General features: G+C 33.3%; 1 protein-coding gene across 1 annotated transcript in view; it reads right to left on the reverse strand.

The window, feature by feature from the left end:
• Positions 1-414: 414 nt before the first annotated feature.
• LOC138702814 (uncharacterized) overlaps positions 415-18,321 on the reverse strand; it is a gene marked incomplete at its 5' end in the record, with an annotated part of 38,684 nt that continues 20,777 nt past the window's right edge. Inside the window, one exon of the mRNA XM_069830112.1 lies at positions 415-16,514. Within this exon, the coding sequence (XP_069686213.1) occupies positions 16,350-16,514 (165 nt within the window). The remainder of the gene's footprint in view (positions 16,515-18,321) is intronic.

Genomic DNA, 18,321 nt, shown 5'->3' on the forward strand with positions numbered 1-18,321 from the left:
TATTCATATGTATTCATTTAAAATGTAAATTGTGAATAAATTTGAATTTGTACGTAGTTGGAATTTTTAACGGACAAAATTACGTTGGCACATGCGTCTGTCATAATTCTGTTATTCTGTTATAATTCACATAAAAAACCCAAAAAGAAAACTTTTGCACCTCTGTCATGTTCACATCCTATTACGTCCTATAGCATAAGTAACCAATGGGACTCCGAAATTGCTCCTATCATTCGTTTACAGGAAGGTATTTCATTAAACATAAAGCCTATATCACGTACATGTGTTACACAATGTGTTGCACTACAAACTACGAAAATATTTTCTTATTTTAGGGAAGAACATTTTAATAAAGTGCAGGAACCTGAAAGGTATGTACAATGACGATTAATATATGAGTCTCAAAATACAACATCTGGTTTTAAACATTTATTTTCAATCAGATTTCATTGCTGAAAGATAAACATGCAGACAAGATTAACATCCATCACACACAATTCACACTTTAAATACAAAAACTGTCAGATTACAACATGCATCAACTCTCAAGAGTTACAACACTGGCTACAAGTTGATACTAGGACTGCCAACATTACACCTCTGCCTCTGCAGTAAGTACTGAATATGCCCTTTCTTGGTAACAACTCTAGTATTATGATTCAATCTACCCAGACCTACATACCATCACTCAGGAAGTGTGTAATGTTACAAAACTATTAATAAAATATTAATAAATATTACGTATTTTAATTTATATAAAACCTCTATTTTCTTCTAAATGTTTAAATTTAAATTTCAGTACACGTAAGTAATTTGAAAATACAGTGAGAGCCCAATATAACGCATTTATTTATTAATAATGGAGAAAAATTCGCTCTGGCATTGGGAATCGAACCCAGGACCCCCAGTTCCACGCATTGGATGCTCTACCTCTGAGCTATGCCGAAGCCCAATCCATGGCCTCTTCTTTAGTTGTTGTTTTTTTTAGCCTCCATTTTCGACATATATCATGTCATTATACAGGAATGCACTCAACTGAGTAACTCGGGAGGATGGAATCTAACAGTTATATCACAGTCTAGTATATACAGTCACGAAGCTCAATACGTAGTAAATATGCAAACATTAGATAGTTGCTCACCACTAGGATCGCTAATATCGCCTCATTACAGACAATGCGAAATATTACCAGCACAGTCTATTGTTTCTAGCACCCTCAAAACTCAAGCTTCGTGACTGTATATACTAGACTGTGGTTATATACTATTAGACGAATGAACTGAGGTATGTATACTTCACCCACATGTTAAACTCATCCACGGTGACTTGTAAAAACAAACAATGGGGGAATGGACAGACAGAAAAAGACTACTGGTACAACATTATGCTGTGTTTTGTCATCAGACATACAACAAAAGATAAATAAAAAAACTAATTATATAACTTCACTCGTATGAAATAAAAGATATCGCTGGGCATTCTCATGGTATATGGTGGACTCATCATAGAAGCGAAAAAATTGATATTGTTTGATACTGACTAATTTTTCCGAAGGGGGGCATATTTTCCTATCACATTACGGTACGGTGACCAGACGTCCCGTTTTTAACGAAATTGTCCCTTTTTTCAGCCTCTTGTCCTTTGTCCCGAGAAAAGTATGCCTGGGATGCTAAATGCCCCGTTTTTTTTTTAAATGGCGTCCCGTTTCCCTAAATTATTGTTGAAATATTTATTCTTCTTTTATTTTATTTTATTTAATAATCACGTAAAACATTTATTAATTTTATATTGTTTCCATCAGATGTCACCGTAATTAATTCAATAAATGTTGTTTAAAAAAATGTATCTTGCATGGACTTCATAGTTTCCTGAAGAAAAGGCCACACTTCTAAAGCAAATTCACTCATCAAAGAAATATGATGCTGATTGTACAGTTCATCTTCATGGAGAATGTTAAAACAGTTAAAAGGTAATATGAGACAAAAAAAAAATTCTTATACAACAAGTTCAGAATACAGTAACATTGATATAATATAAGGTGCAATTAACCTGAAGTATTTTTAAAAAGATAAGTTATTCTAATTAATCCAAACTAGTTGCAAAATAAAAAAATGAATCTTTCGTACACTACTTTTAACACTTAAATATAAATAATTGATTAAATGGCGATTTTACTCGTGTCAATTATGTAAGCATGTGCGGCTTATAGCTGTTTCGGTGCTACTTAACACCATTCTCAGAGCCTTCTGTGTCTTGGCACCATCTCAACTTCGCTACCTATTGTGTGGGTGCATTCGTGTGATGAAGAGTTGTGTCAAACAGTGTGTGTGTTCTGAAATTGATCTGTGTGTTGAGAATTTGATTAGGGTGTGTTTTAATGTGTCTGTATATTCCATACAAGGCTCTGAGGATGGTGTCCAAGTAGCACCGAAACAGCTATAAGCCGCACATGCTTACATAATTAGCACGAGTAAGATCGCCATTTAATCAATTATTTATAAAAAAAATGGTTAAGAATGACTTAAGCCATGTATCCATGCTACTCTATTATGAACTTGCATAATTATTAGGCCTATAGCCTAGTTATTGTAAACAGTATAGTATTTATTACTTTAAAATAAATAAAACTGGACTTTATTGCTCACTGACATTATATAAACACAAGTAATAATGAATGTTTAGATAAAATGTTGATTCATATCAACTTTAATAAGTGTCCCGTTTTTTTATTTTGGGAATCTTGTCACCCTACATTACAGGTACCGGTATATATCTGAATCCACAGCATAATGGTATGTGTATGTTTAGTGAACAGTTCAAAGACAGGTTGGAACCTCATAAGTGACACCAATAAGGCATCACTGACGAGGCAAGCCAGGAGATAATGGGGTAGGGTAGGGTGACCAGTTCCTTTCCAGTAATATGGTAAAAGGTAAAGGTAAAGGTATCCCCGTAACATGCCATGAAGACACTTGGGGGGCATGGAGGTAGAGCCTCATGCTTTCCATGACCTCGGCACTAGAATGAGGTGGTGTTCCAGTAATATGAGGCAAACAATTTTGTTATGAAACAAGTTCAGAATACAGTGACATGGATATAATATAAGGTCCAATCAACCTGAAGTATTTTTAAACAGATAAGTTATTCTAATTAATCCAGACTAGTTGCAATATAAAAAAATGATTAAGAATGACTTAAGCCATGTATCCATGCTACTCTATTATGATCTTGCATAATTATTAGGCCTATAGCCTAGTTATTGTAAACAGTGTAGCATTTATTACTTTAAAATAAATAAAACTGGACCTTATTGCTCACTGACATTATATAAACACAAGTAATAATGAATGTTTAGATAAAATGTAGATTCATGTCAACTTTAATGAGGCCGTGTCTCAAAGCTACATTTTCACCTGAAGTGAACTAGATTTTTGACTAAACAGCCGGATGTGACATCAGAAGTTACGATCCAAAGCTACATAGTGAATAGCAATCAAGTCCGTAATAGCTAGTAAACGAAAATGCTTGCTTGATTGTTGACTTGTTCACTAAACAAACATGGATACCTCGAGCAATTGGGGTTATGATATCTAAAAATGCTTTGGAAGTGAAATAATGAAAAATATCATGTAGATAAAACGTTAACTTCAAATATTGGAATTTTTAATACTTTCTTTACGATGTTTTAAATATCATTGTAATATATTAGGTCCTTATCCTTTCCACAGGACTCGTAATGAAGCAGCATTAGGACACTGCCCTCTTAATTCAGTGCTATCATCAGTGATATGTTTTTTTAGAAAAATAGTCTGTGAAGAAGGCCATGTTTCAAGCATACATGTCCAGATCTTCCTAGTGTATAGTTTACAAGTCACCTAGTTGCTAGTCACTAGTGTGTAGTATGGACTTGAGCTTTGAGACATGGCCTAAGTGTCCCGTTTTTTTTTTATTTTGGGAATCTGGTCACCCTGCATTACAGATACCAGTATATATCTGAATCCACAGCATATATGTACCGGTATGTGTATGTTTAGTGAACAGTTCAAAAACAGGTTGGAACCTCATAAGTGACACCAATAAGGCATCACTGACGAGACAAGCCAGGAGATAATGGGGTAGGGTAGGGTGGCCAGTTCCTTTCCCCTCCATTGCATACATCGCTGAAGGATAACATATTTAACTACTCAGACTAGTATATTGGTCTGTGTGCTGTATTAGGCTCGTCCTGTAAATAATTTACCACAAATATTTTTCTAGTATTGTTATGATTTTTTCTGATCTCCGTAGGCAAATATGAGGGCATAATTTAGCTACAAAGTAAGGCATTCTATGTCTTATTGCAATTATTTGATTTCAAGTACTCCAACATAGTCTTAACTGCCTTTCAATGAGAGACTGCATGGAACCAAGACATATTTAATCGTACTGAAGACATCTTTTTCTGTTCTGCTTATAACTTAATCTTAAACATGCACTCATATTAGTATTTCAGATTGCTGTAACACAACATTGCTATCCACCACCAGGATACTGGACTGCTTCTGCTAGTAAATGACCAATCAAGTAAAATTACGTGTAAGATGTATGAAGCTACATAGCACGGATATGAACGTTGCTCTACATTTCACTACATTTTAAACATGGTGAGTGTTAATAACTGAAATGGTTTAGCAGAAAATTGAGTCAAATGTACAATGGTACTAATAATAAATCTGTAGCCGAAATTTTTCTGGTAATTTTCGATTTTCTAAAAATAATTGGTCCTAACATATATAATTAACCGCCCTGAAACCGAAAATCGCTTTTTTGAAATTTTTGTTTGTATGTCTGTCTGTTTGTTACCTTTTCACGCGATAATGGCTGAACCGATTTATATGAAAATTGGAATATAAATTAAGTTCGTTTAACTTAGAATTTAGGCTATATGGAATTCAAAATATTTTATTTAAAAGGGGAGTTATAAGGGGGCTTTAATTAAATAAATCGAAATATCTCTCTTATTATTAATTTTCATGAAAAATATTACATAACAAAAGTTTCTTTAAAACTAATTTCCGATAAGTTTTATTCCATGAAAAATTTTGATAGGACTGATATTTAATGAGATAAATGAGTTTCAAAATTACAATAACAACGCCATCTAAGATGGTGTAATGAAATAAAAAACAAATGACTTCGTCTATAAGGGGCCTTGGACAACAACAATGAAAGCTATGAAACATAGCCTACAGAGAATGTTTCTGTGTTTGTATGAAGTAATATCGGAAGCTAAATTAACTGATTTGTATAATTAATTCATTGGAAAGTGTAGTTTCTCTAGATGGACATAATGCTATAATGTTATTACAGTAACTTCTGACTGAATCGAGGACAGGTAAGATTAAAATAGCTTCTTATGCACAGAAAACTTGTTAGGCATTCGTTTCCTGTATTTCCTAAAATAATTTTTATGACCAAATGAGTGGTCTCTAGATCAAAATGATCGCATTTTAATTTTTTTAATACAATTTAAATTGAGTAACGTAATAAACGATTTATCCTTCTATCAAACACGAATGTTCCCTGGATCAAATGTCCTACTTTAATTATGTAATTACTTTATATTTATTTCTAACGGGAGCACACGGGTACGGCTAGTACTTAAATATAAAGAACTGTTGTTATTGTCGGAGTAATAAAAGTATAAAACCCAAGTTCCTTGTTAACTTCTCTCACTTTTAACGAAATGTCTTTGTTAAGTTTCTCAAGTGGTCATTTACTGGCCAGCTTAGCCAAATCACTAAAAACTGTAAGTTTATTTCTCAATTGTTACACTCTACCCAGTTTACATTAAAGAACTGACAATACATAATTACTGTATACGTAAGAACAATGAACTCTTCACCTATATGACTAGTCCTGGCAGAATTCTGCAGCCACTGGAGGAAAACTCTTGGGAATCAGCACGACATGAGAGTGCTAGTATTGGAATTGACCCTGTTATAAACAATGATACAAACACAACAACACTCCAATGCTCTACTTACAAAATATATGTAAATCTTCATACAATTTCGAATAGCTCTTTCGCGGATTCACGATATGTAAACATCAATAGCTAGCACCAACACTTCACAAACTTTTCTTGCAGAGCCTGTCTATTGAAGTTGTAAATGCATACAGGTAAATTGTATTATTACGTCTTGTGTAAGTTTGCCTTTCATATTTATTCACCAGAAAAGAGAAAGATAATCGCAAATATTTCGCCTCTCATCTTGGGCCAGCGTTTTCAACATTACTTTAGAAATCTACATAAGTGACACAGTTAAAGCACACCTATTCAGACACGTGCAAATCAAGGTAAATATGGACACAATATTCCATAACAGTCAATGCTATGAAATGCAGTGTCCAAAAACCTGAATTCATAGATAATAGGGTACTGAAATCAATTTAACTGAATAAAATATGGTACAAATACTATCCTCACTGACTGTCTCATTCTTCCCCTCTTTCTTCCTTACTTTCTCTTCTTTCTTTATTTACGAATATGTTTACTGTGTTTGCATCTAGCATAGTGTACGCACACAAGGAAAGCATGTAAGAGTAGATAACCTCTTATTGACTGTCAGAGTAGTGGACATAGAAAAAACATGTGAAAGCAGTAAAACTTGCCAGTTTCTTTCACAATACCAGGGACGATTTCTCAGGGCATGCTATGCTCGCTGCGCAAGCCCAATATTTTCGTAGAATGTGTATTTCTCAAAATGGCGTTACGTACATTAAAATTTATTTTGATTTTTGGAATACTGTATAGGCGTAATACCATCCGCAGGTTGTACACCGCAAGTATCGCAACGCTTGCTCGTTTCTCGGAGCTACAGGAAAGCTGTAGAAACAGCGAGAATATGATGTGCACGCAAGTGCCTTCCTCCTTGATTCGTCCTACGCGCACATGCTTCTGTTATGTGTTGTTTGAAGCTCTGGTCCGAGAGCTACACCAGCGACTATTTAACGTTACACAGAGCAGTACTGACAGCGGTAATGTGCTGTGATTTGCGAGTGCAATGTAATTGTATGAGCGGAATGCATGTGTTAGCTGATGCATGTATTATTAATTCTTAAACATTAATTTGAAGTATTGCAATGAGTTCGGAATTGTGTGTCATTGAAACCTTATTATTAAATCCATTTTCCCGAAGGACTATTCAAGAGAAGACAGATATTATAGAGAATATGTGCGCTCATTCAGTGTAGCTCAATACAACAATGTGCATTGGTCGGCAGGGCCGAAAAAACTAAATAAACTGTTTTGTTGGCCATGTTTGTTATATTATATCGAACTTCTACATCTGATAAGCGAATATGATCCATGACTCATAATGATTTCATAATTATAAAATAAATTATTTATGTGGGTCTGATTATTTTTTATTAATTATGAATTATTATATCCTCCCATCTTCCCTTATGAATAAAAGAGCAAGCCTAACTTTCGTGACTAGCATTCGCACCTGCACAATACCTAGTCTAGCTCAGTTCTATATTAAAAGTGACACGAGAAACAATTGGTATTCATTCTGTCGATGATCTGGATCTTACTACATCTTTAAGAAACTTTATAGCTTCAAAATATGGCCATTTTACTATGTGATTGCTGCAGTTAACCGAGTGGGATGATGGGATTTCCCCAAATTCGATGGCAAACCGATATTTTACTCTTCCATCCCTGCCTCAGCTTTATTTCTAAAAGGATTAAGTGTGAGATTAGCTCTAATGTAGCATTTTCATAAGCAATAAAATGAACAATTGAAGTCTTTATAGAAAAAACGTACAACAAATGAAACAATAGGATTTTTCAGAAAACATTTTATAAAACCTAATTCCATCTTACCCATAGAAGAAAAAATTTGTGAAATAATTTTAAGAAATTCCCCATTTAAAGGTTTTAAATAGTCTATGTTGGGACAGGAAGCTAGAAGTACAGAACTGGTTCGAAATCAGTTGTTGGAACAATTGAGCATGCATGAGCAGGCAATTCAGAATCGATCCTGAACCATGCTGGAACAAACCTAATGATCCATTCTGGTAAACTTGTAGGTGCTTGTTATAAGTACGAACCTGTATCCTGTGTATTCAGATCTCATTAGCAAACACATACAAATTCTTGGGTGTATGTAAATTTGTGTCAGCACTAGAAACCTGAAAACGAAAGCCTGCTTTCTTTGTGTGCGTACCCATATGCTACGTAAGATAATTTACTATGTTGTAGAATGTATATGTAATTACAGGGACAATACAACCAATATCAGAAATGACTCAAAATTGTTTTATCTTTCACTGTAAACGACTGATTACTAGGATGCTACTAGAGAATCAGCAAATTCAATCAGTAGTTCCTAAAAGTAGTACCGGTATGGAAGGTATTGATATTTACTGAAAGACGATGAAATATGCAAATACTGAATCTGCATATATAAATTAATTATACCTAATAGTACAGAATACGTATTCATGTACACAAACTGAAATGAGGGTGACATTTCATATTGGGTAGCAATATTCACGAACATATACTGTTGCACAACAGAAAACCTAATAGAATATGAGAGGCATTGTTACACATCTGTATTACAAACATTCACCCAATATAAATTGTAATACTTCCTATTCTCTCTGACAAGACTGGCAACAATAGGTAGTTACCATTTATCAGATAAGAATGGAGATAAAATTGTTCTCTTAAATACTACTATTAACAACTCTATGTTACTAATTCTTTCCGTTCAAAATTTCGAAAAGATCATGACCAGAAAATCCATAGTTTCGTGAAATGCTGGTCTTACATAAAAATAGTTAAGAGTGCTCACTCACAGTTTCCTAATAAATAATATATTTAATCATATAACAGTCACGAATTCTAATTTACACTGTTAGCACATATAGATCTCGAGTTCTGCCAGTTGTCCAGTCACTTCAACTCAGGAACAATTCACTCACAGTTGCACTCTAAGCTTCCACAGACAATTTCCATGAAATAGCTGAAACACTTTCCTGCAACTTGTAAATATTAAAATTTTATGGCCTACATCTGGTAACATCTGTAAATATGGAATATTTGAGCATAACAACTTTCATTTTGTCTCAGTGGGCAAATATGGTTGCCACATACATACGGTATGATACCAAATGTGCAGGCACATTACGTGGGTAATCAATCTATCATTAAAAGCACACACATTAAAAGATTCGCATACAAAGTAGCTACTATAAAAATAAAACTAAGGTTATGTAATTATTCTGCTTATCTCATAATCGGTGTACCTGTATCTGTATTACTCATATAAGCCATAATATGAATGTTCAATACTGAAGAAAGAACTTGTATATGTATTACGTACCATATTTCATAAAATACTTATATGAGACAAAATACAATAATTGAGTTGAATATACTTCTACTTATCATTTCTGCATCTTGTGCCTTGGATAAATGCAAAGAAAACAATTTAGCGCATTTAGTCAGTACCAGTACCAATAGCTAAATGAGAAAATGCAAATTTTAGAAATGTTCTTAATATAACATTAAAAGAAATTATTTAGTGCTCAAACCGAAGTAACATCTAACGAACTATTTACACTTGTAGGTGTCTTTCACATTTTCCAAGATTTGCCATATTTCTGCATTACAAATATGCTTATCATATAAATGTAACGAAATTTGGCATTGTCACTGGCATAATTGTAATGCAAGAAAATATGACGAAAAATCTATGAAAGTGACGTATCTAGAGCAGATTAAGTCACTCAGAAAGTGTAATAAAACAGAAATTTATGGCAGTGCTAAATATCGAAGCTAGACTACAATTTAGCCTACATTATTCAGTTGAAAAAGTAAGAAAATTACGTAAATTTAACTGAAACAACATATGACCACAGTCTAGTATATACAGTCACGAAGCTCAATACTTAGGGAATATGCATCCATAGATAGTTGCTAACCACTAGGATCGCTACTATCGCCTCACCAGAGACAATGCGAAATAGTACTGGCACAGTCTATTGTTCCTAGTACCCTCAACAACTCAAGCTTCGTGACTGTATATACTAGATTGTGATATGACTTACTAAATTATCATACTTTAAATATTTGGCTTGATAAAAAAAGTATCAGAGTCACATTCAGAACCGGAAATAAATAAGAATTCCATATTTTTTCGTTCTTTGCCAAATGATAGTGAAAGGTGAATGCTTAGCTCCTGTCCATTTAATGAGAATACATTATGGCACCACAAATATTGAAATATTCCTGACAAAGAATATAAAATTGCTATTGAAATCATATTGTTGCTCTAAAAATAGGCCCACACCAAACATTTCATTATTCAGTATGGCTTGCACAGTAATACGAGTACATAGTCTAAAGAAGTCAGCTTCGTCAATATTACCGGTACTAAAACAGCTAAACAAAATTGTATTTCACAATTGTCACCACCATCCAGCATCAAACATCCTCCAGATCCTCCAGACAGGTCCTAAATTAAAGTTAATCAATCTAGGAAAGATATTTTGACAAAATCTAAAATTATGGACAATAAATGTTTACAGCAGCTTGAATATTCATATTAAATTTGACCTGAACCTGCAATGTCTTTATATTTGAAGATCTCAAAAAGTGTAATGTTATCACGAGTAAGAAGCAACTTTCCTACAAGAAAAGATCTAACATAGAGATGGACACATCACAAGATTTTTTAAAGGAAAACGATTAAAATTTACCTAATGAAATTTTGTCCATCTCAATGTCCTCAAAAATTAAATAATGCTGGCGCTGCCACTGGGTACAATCATGTCGTCTCTTCGAATGTGCATTGGGAACATGTGCAACATATGGTATTATCGACTGAATTATAAAAAGCCATTCTTTTTCCTTTTCTTATTATATTATTGTCCATAATATTGATAGAATAGTGATGTCATTACATAGCAAACTATTAAAAATGAGCTTCATTTGTTGTACCCTTATGCTATGCTTAACAGTCAGGTAAATTTCTCAATAGTTGTGTATCTACTGTTCTGAATAAACATATTCAGTGCTTATGCGAAATAGTATCATGAAGGAGTTGTGAGAACCATATTTTGTTCTATCTACACTTTCATATCTGATGCTAGAGAGTTTTAGTTCGTACAGCAAGAAAATAAAATAAAAATCGTGCAATCAAGGCTAAAAATTAAAAGGTGGTGATGGGTGAAATTTCTATTTTCCATATTTTTCAAGCTACGTCCATGATTTTTTTGAGCATGTGATCACGGTGTTATACATAATGATGTGGCGAAGTTTTATTTCTGTGAGTTAATTAGTTTCTGAGTTATTAATAAAAATATTTAAAAAATTTGCATATTTCAAAATGAAATGTCTCTCTCAATTTTACAGTAAAATATCAGATTTTTTTTTTTTTGCAAGACCAGTGGCATATTTAGAAAACCATTACATATTAGTTTTCCTATATATTTTCTACAAAAGGGGGAAACATTTTATAATCACTCCATACCTAAAAATAATTTTCCATTGCTACTATAAATCTGTGGTGTTTGGGTAAAGGAGGATAAGTCTTTTTTTTTTTGTTCAGATGGAATTTTGTTCCCCAGATGAACACACAAGTTAAATTATACGAGTGGGTGTGCAAAAATCAAGGAATACTAGCATTAGATGTGTTTTATTTGTGTAGAAAATTATTTGCAATAAGGGTCCGAAGTTTATTTTAATTTATCTCCATACTCATTTTTATGATATCTCCATTTACCCAAACAACGCAGAAATATTTCATTTTTTATTTAAAAAAGTATCCATTTAATCATAAAACCCATGCACTATTTTGTTAACCACAGTGTATAGAACACACAGTAAAAATTTCATACTCTTAACCTCAAAATTGTAAGAGTCTTTACACTTTGAACCTGACACAATGTGCTCAAAGAAAAGTGTGAGAAAACAGCTTGTAAAATTTGCATGGGATTAAAATTCAAGAGTGCAGCCATTTATATATAACGTAATTTTTAAGCTTTCGAGCAGAGCAGAGTATTGAAACTTGCTCAACATATAAATAAGAGATTGCTGATTGCACTTTATTTTATTGTTTCATGAAATTTTTATCCGTGTTGGTTTAAGAAATTAATTTCCTAATATATTTATGCTTATTTTTCAGTAATTCGAATTTTTATTTTTCACAAGAAAACTAAAATGCGATTTTTGACTGAAAATGTCCGAAATTTCACCTGTCTCCCTCCTCAAGTTAAGTAGCAAATAACACAGTCTAGTATATACAGTCACGAAGCTCAATACGTAGTAAATATGCATCCATAGATAGTTGCTAACCACTAGGATCGCTAATATCGCCTCATTACAGACAATGCGAAATGGTATCGGCACAGTCTATTGTTCCTAGTACCCTCACAACTCAAGCTTCGTGACTGTATATACTAGACTGTGCTAATAATCATAATATAAATAGCACTGCCATTTGTAGGAAAATGCTAATAACATACATGCGCTTTATGATTTTAACCCTTTATCCCTATTTCGCCTTCATCAGAACAAGCCTATAGTTATAATGATTTCGATCATTACAAACCATTTAAAATCTATGCACTGTGTAAAAATTCATTCATTTTACGTATTAATTAATATGCGGACTCGTACATACACAATCCATAGTAAGATTGTGCGTCTAATAAAACATGAATTCTACATCTTTAACCCCTCTGCTGCCACACTTAGAAGTAGAATTTCATAGTTACAGCAAAATGCTAAACACAAATCTTCATCTGAAACTGAATAACACCGCGTTAATGTCATTGAAAGTGCCAGCAATGTTACTGAACTAGAATTACACTATGTAACATGATTTTTGTTTCTGGGTAATGAGCGACATTTTCTAATTGTTTATGCCTAGAAAGTAAAGAAGGTTATGCATTATTCATCTCAAACTTTGGTTTTGTGACCAGGACAATTGTTTTTTTTTTTTTAAGTTTGCCTGTAAGATAGGCGATTGAAGTCAGAAAAATAACATTTGAATCGAAATTAGAATGTATTTGCACTCAATTTATACAAAAAAACCAATACAATAAATTAAAAATGAGTGGTTTTTCGAGATATATGTTTATACACAACATTACTGTCACGAATTAACCCCTAGATGTAGTCTTCTATCATGTTCCCATTGTATTGTTCTTGGTAGCAGTGTTCAAAGTCCATTATATTCAGGTAGAAACTCTCAGCTTGCTCCTCCGAATATGCCAATGTGAGCATCCAGGATATAGACTATGAGGGACATCCTGCACCCATTATGCAGTACTTCTTCACCAGAGTCTCAACCAACTGCACATAGTTTTCGTCCTTATGATTGCCCAGGAAACCCCGAATTACTGCAACAGAACTATTCCAAGCTGCTTTCTCCTTCCTAAAGAGCATGTTTGGTAATTCCTTGCTTTCCATAATATTCTTAATCTGTGGTCTGACAAAGATACCGGCTCTGATCTTTGCCTCACAAACTGTTAAGGTACCATACGTACTTGAAAACTGCCGATTCCTGTCAAGAGCTTTAACGAATTGTTTTGTAAGTCCCAATTTGATATGTAATGGTGGCATTAACATCTTCTGGGAGTTCATCAGTGGCTTCCACTTGGCATTATTCACCCCCACATTGAACTGGCCACAAACATAGCAAAATGTGTTTGCCGGATCCTTACATCATCTAGCTGTCATCTCTTAAGGGGAGAGGATGGTATTTTTTTGGTGAAAAATGAGTAAATTAAAAAAAAAAAAAATTCTTTAAAATACTCTGTGATATGTGTGGAATGCATAGCATAACATTTTGTGGGTATTTGTGCCCTTATCGGATGTTGAGTCGCCATTTTTAAACTTCCTGCGTTACGGATTTTTAAATCACTCGCCCACTTTTATTGTTGTTTCCGGTAAATTAAATTTTCAAAAAAAATTTTTTTCTTTAAAATACCCTTTGATATGTATGTAGTAGTAGTATTAGTAGTATTTATTTATTTAACCTGGTAGAGATAAGGCCGTCAGGCCTTCTCTGCCCCTCTACCAGGAGATTCCAACTACAATATCAACAATAAAATTACAATTAGTATTAAATTTACATTTACAATTACAAATAATATTACAGTTAGTATTAAATTTACAATTACAATAAAATCAAAGTACGAAAAGATTACCTGAATAATTAAAACTAGATAATTTATCATAGAGAAACAAAGAATATTTTATATTTACTGAATTACAAATTAAATCTAGAATAACAAAATTGTATAGTGATGAAATTACTGAATATTGAAATATTTTGTGATCGATTAAAGAAACTATTTACAAGTAATCAATTACTGACCAAGTGCCTAGTAAGTTTTCGTTTGAATTCAATTTTATTTCGACAGTCCCTGATGCTAGCATGTAGTATGCTAGTATGTAATACATTGCATAACATTTTGTGGGTATTTGTGCCCTTATCGGATGCTGAGACGTCATTTTTAAACTTCCTGAGCTATGGATTTTTAAATCACACGCCTGCTTTTATCGGTTTCCAGTACTGTAACTTCATTTTTTTTTTTTTTTTTTTTGCTACATTGCCAGACAAAAATGGATATCATTTCTGAACTATTAAAGATACATGCATGCAATTTAGAACCACATTCTTTAGACTATTAGGAAACTTTTCTCTGTAACAGAATTTTGTTAATTGATTTCATTTTAAAAATACGTCCGTTTGTTTGCAAGAAAGGAAATCAGAAAATTGTTATTAAATTTTAATAGTTTATTTTACAAACGTAGAGACTAATAACAAAATTCTGTTACAGACAGTTTGAAGAACATGCTTTTGCAAATACATTGCAAAAAACAGTTTGAATCTATCTTTAAAAACGGTTTAGATATATCGGTTTTAGTACAATCCTGCATTGGGTATATATTTTTTGTCAAATTTGGGCCCCCAAATAATTTTTTTTTTTCAAAATATTTTTATTTGGTTGAGTTGCCACAGCTATGAGCTCTCTACATACAAAAAAAAATTATATTTTTCACCAAATAGGAAAAAAGTTTTAAAAAATACCATCCTCTCCCCTTAAATATAAATAAATATATAATCTGGGTACTGGTAGTTTATATTAATGAACAAGCCAGAATGTTAGTTCTAATACACTCAGCATTGGATCTATCCATAAAGTAATAAAAACAGAATATATAAGAAATTAAATTAAAAATTGGTATAAACATATCTAAAAAATCAGTATCTCGATCATAAAACCACAATTTGTGACGAATACTTGACAATGTCTACATTTTTCAGACATAATCTACTAGAAAATAATACCTAAAACCCAGAAACAAACAAAATGTTAAAATTTGTTACGTACATTGTGTTATGAAACAAACAAATAGATGAATGCATTTAAAAGAAATTACCGATTTGTCTTGAAATATTTGCTTATGTAATAAGCTTCTAAATATGTGTTCAGCAAAAGGGCTAAGATGAAGTTCGTCGTGTTTACAGTTCATATATAACCTAACCTAACTTTCCAATTCAAGTATGACTAATGTATACCGTATTAATATTGTATAAAAATATACACAAACACTCTGAAACAGTGTCAGAGTGCAAATAACCTACGGTTATGACTGCTATGACAGAGCTCTATTGTTATACAACTCTTAAAATCTTACAAGATTTTAATTATTTGTGTAGACCTTTACATTGACCCTGCAACATATAACCATTGTTGTGTGGTCCCCCTTTTCTTGCACTTTCAAGTGCATAAAGGCGGAAGTACAAGGTACAAAGTCTTAACATGGCATGAGAAAACCTGTACCAATACAAATTGATTGCATAGCGACCTCAACATTATCTAGGGTACTAAGGGTTACATCGAGGTCTCCCATAATTACTCTGTGACTCACAATACCACGAAAATCGTAATAATACATTTACAATGTTTTGTCAGAGCTGTTCATGATGTTTGTGATAAAATACATGTCATTCATTCTGCTAGGAGGGATTGCCAACTTAAACAGCCAATAGTTACGATTCTTTCCTTAGAAGCCACAATCTCTTACAGCTACGTACTACTGAGGCAGTCACTCAGTAAACACAATGTCTTTTTTTTTTGTGTGTGTCTGTGGCTATCTCACAGCCATTCGAAAGTGCTCTCCCTGGAGCAACCCAACTACAACAGTAACAAAAACAATTAAACATAAATCTCTGTCAGTGCTGACATAAATAAGTTACACTCACTACTACTTATAATGGGATATTGCACACTTACACCCTTCATGGCAACTCAGAGTATGGTGTTTATTTTCTTCAGAAGTTGGTATCATAGTCTGAACGTCGACGAGAATACCCACTCGCACTGCTTCCTGCATTACCGTTTCCGTAATAGGCGTTGTAATAATAGCCATTCCATTCTGAACGCCAGCTGTCATATAAGTTTGACATGCTGTTCTCTTGCAGTGATGCCGATGATCTCTGTTCAATGAAACAACTTCAAATTAGAATAGTAGACTTACACGTCTGTATTTGACACTGGTAAACAAGCAAACTCGGAAACTTTATTCATTGACATAGAACTATGTTTACCTACATTTCAAATTCAAATTTCAAATTTATTTACAATTTACATTTGAAATGAATACATATGTATAGATACCCGAAATGAGCATATGTTTGTGCTCGGGTACAGTCCAATAGTCTACATACAATAATGCTGATGATAGAAATAATAGTAACAACAACAACAACAACAATAATAATAATAATAATAATAATAATAATAATAATAATAATAATAATAATAGAATAATCGTGACAGAAATGATACAAAGATTGTAATACAAAATAATTCATTAATAATAATAATAATAATAATAATAAAAATAATATTGATAAAACAAAAATATTTACAATAATAAAATAAATACTAAGACGGATAAAATAAAAATAAAACCACTAGCGAGAGTTAACACAACTTAAATAAGCATATAATAACCAGACATCCTTCAGATTTTAAATATGAAGCTCCACATGTTCCACATATAAATAATGTATTGCACAAAACAATAGCTATACAGAGGAAATATTAACTATAGGGACAAACTTCAGGAAGTTGTTCCTGACAGGAAAAGGAACAAAAAAGCTTATATTAGCATTTAAACTTCCGTATTATCATTCGCCAATATCTCAACAAAATCTTCCCCGGTAGATAGATCAGACGAGGAGGTCCTGTTGCATGGCCTGCCCGATCACCGGACTTAAAACCTCCTTGACTTATACTTATGGGGGCACCTGAAAAGTGTTGAGTATGCTGAGCCAGTTCCTCATGTGCAGACACTTGAACAACGTGTCAATGCAGCCTGTGACACTATTCGGTGTGAGCGTTTGCATTGCATTCCATGGAGGCCACTTCGAGCATCTTTTGTAAATTTGACAGAACTATTGCCATAGTAGTATGCAATGTAATGTTGCATAATAACTGCTGTATTGCAGACTCACCATCCATTTCCGGACATAAGTTGATATGAGCTTTTTTTGTTCCTTTTCCTGTCAGGAATAACCTCCTGAAGTTTGTCCCTACAGTTAATGTTCACTCTGTATATTTATGCTAGGTAGGGTTCCCACCACCCAGGATTTATTTTTTATTTTATTTTATTTTTTTTATTTTGATGACTGTCTTAGAGTAAAATGTGCAATTGCTTCTTAATGATTCATATTCAATAACAGGATCAATTGTCAACTGAATATTCGCTAACATTGAAGAAGATGAGGAGAAATTTCCCCCTTGTAGTTGGAACACATAACCTATATCCAGTGCTGTCATGAGGGCACATATGGGGTCATACACCATATGGGAACCTACATTTTTAAATGAATTATATGGGGAAGAGAAAATTTTGCTCACATGGAGCCATATAGTGTAAAGGCCCATTCACAATGAAAATTAAACATAATCGTAACATAAACACAGAAGTTCGCGCCCAGGCTACCAAATGGGATCATTCACAATAATTCACATAAACACTGACATTAACATTACTGGTCTTCCAATGGATCCTGGCCCACTGCGGACTGAACGGTAACGAGAAAGCAGATATGTTAGCAAAGAAAGGAACTTATATCAACTTAAAAACAAATTTCAAGTTCCCATATGAATCAATAAAGCGAGTTATAAAAAGAATAAGTTACAGTGAACAGGCAAAACATCAAAATTCAAAGATCCAAAACTAATTCCTGACTTACCTCGAAAATCTGCCGTGGCCATGTTTAGATTGATTACTGG

This window comes from Periplaneta americana, chromosome 7 (genome assembly GCF_040183065.1).
Source record: "Periplaneta americana isolate PAMFEO1 chromosome 7, P.americana_PAMFEO1_priV1, whole genome shotgun sequence".
NCBI classification, from domain to species: Eukaryota; Metazoa; Arthropoda; class Insecta; order Blattodea; family Blattidae; genus Periplaneta; species Periplaneta americana.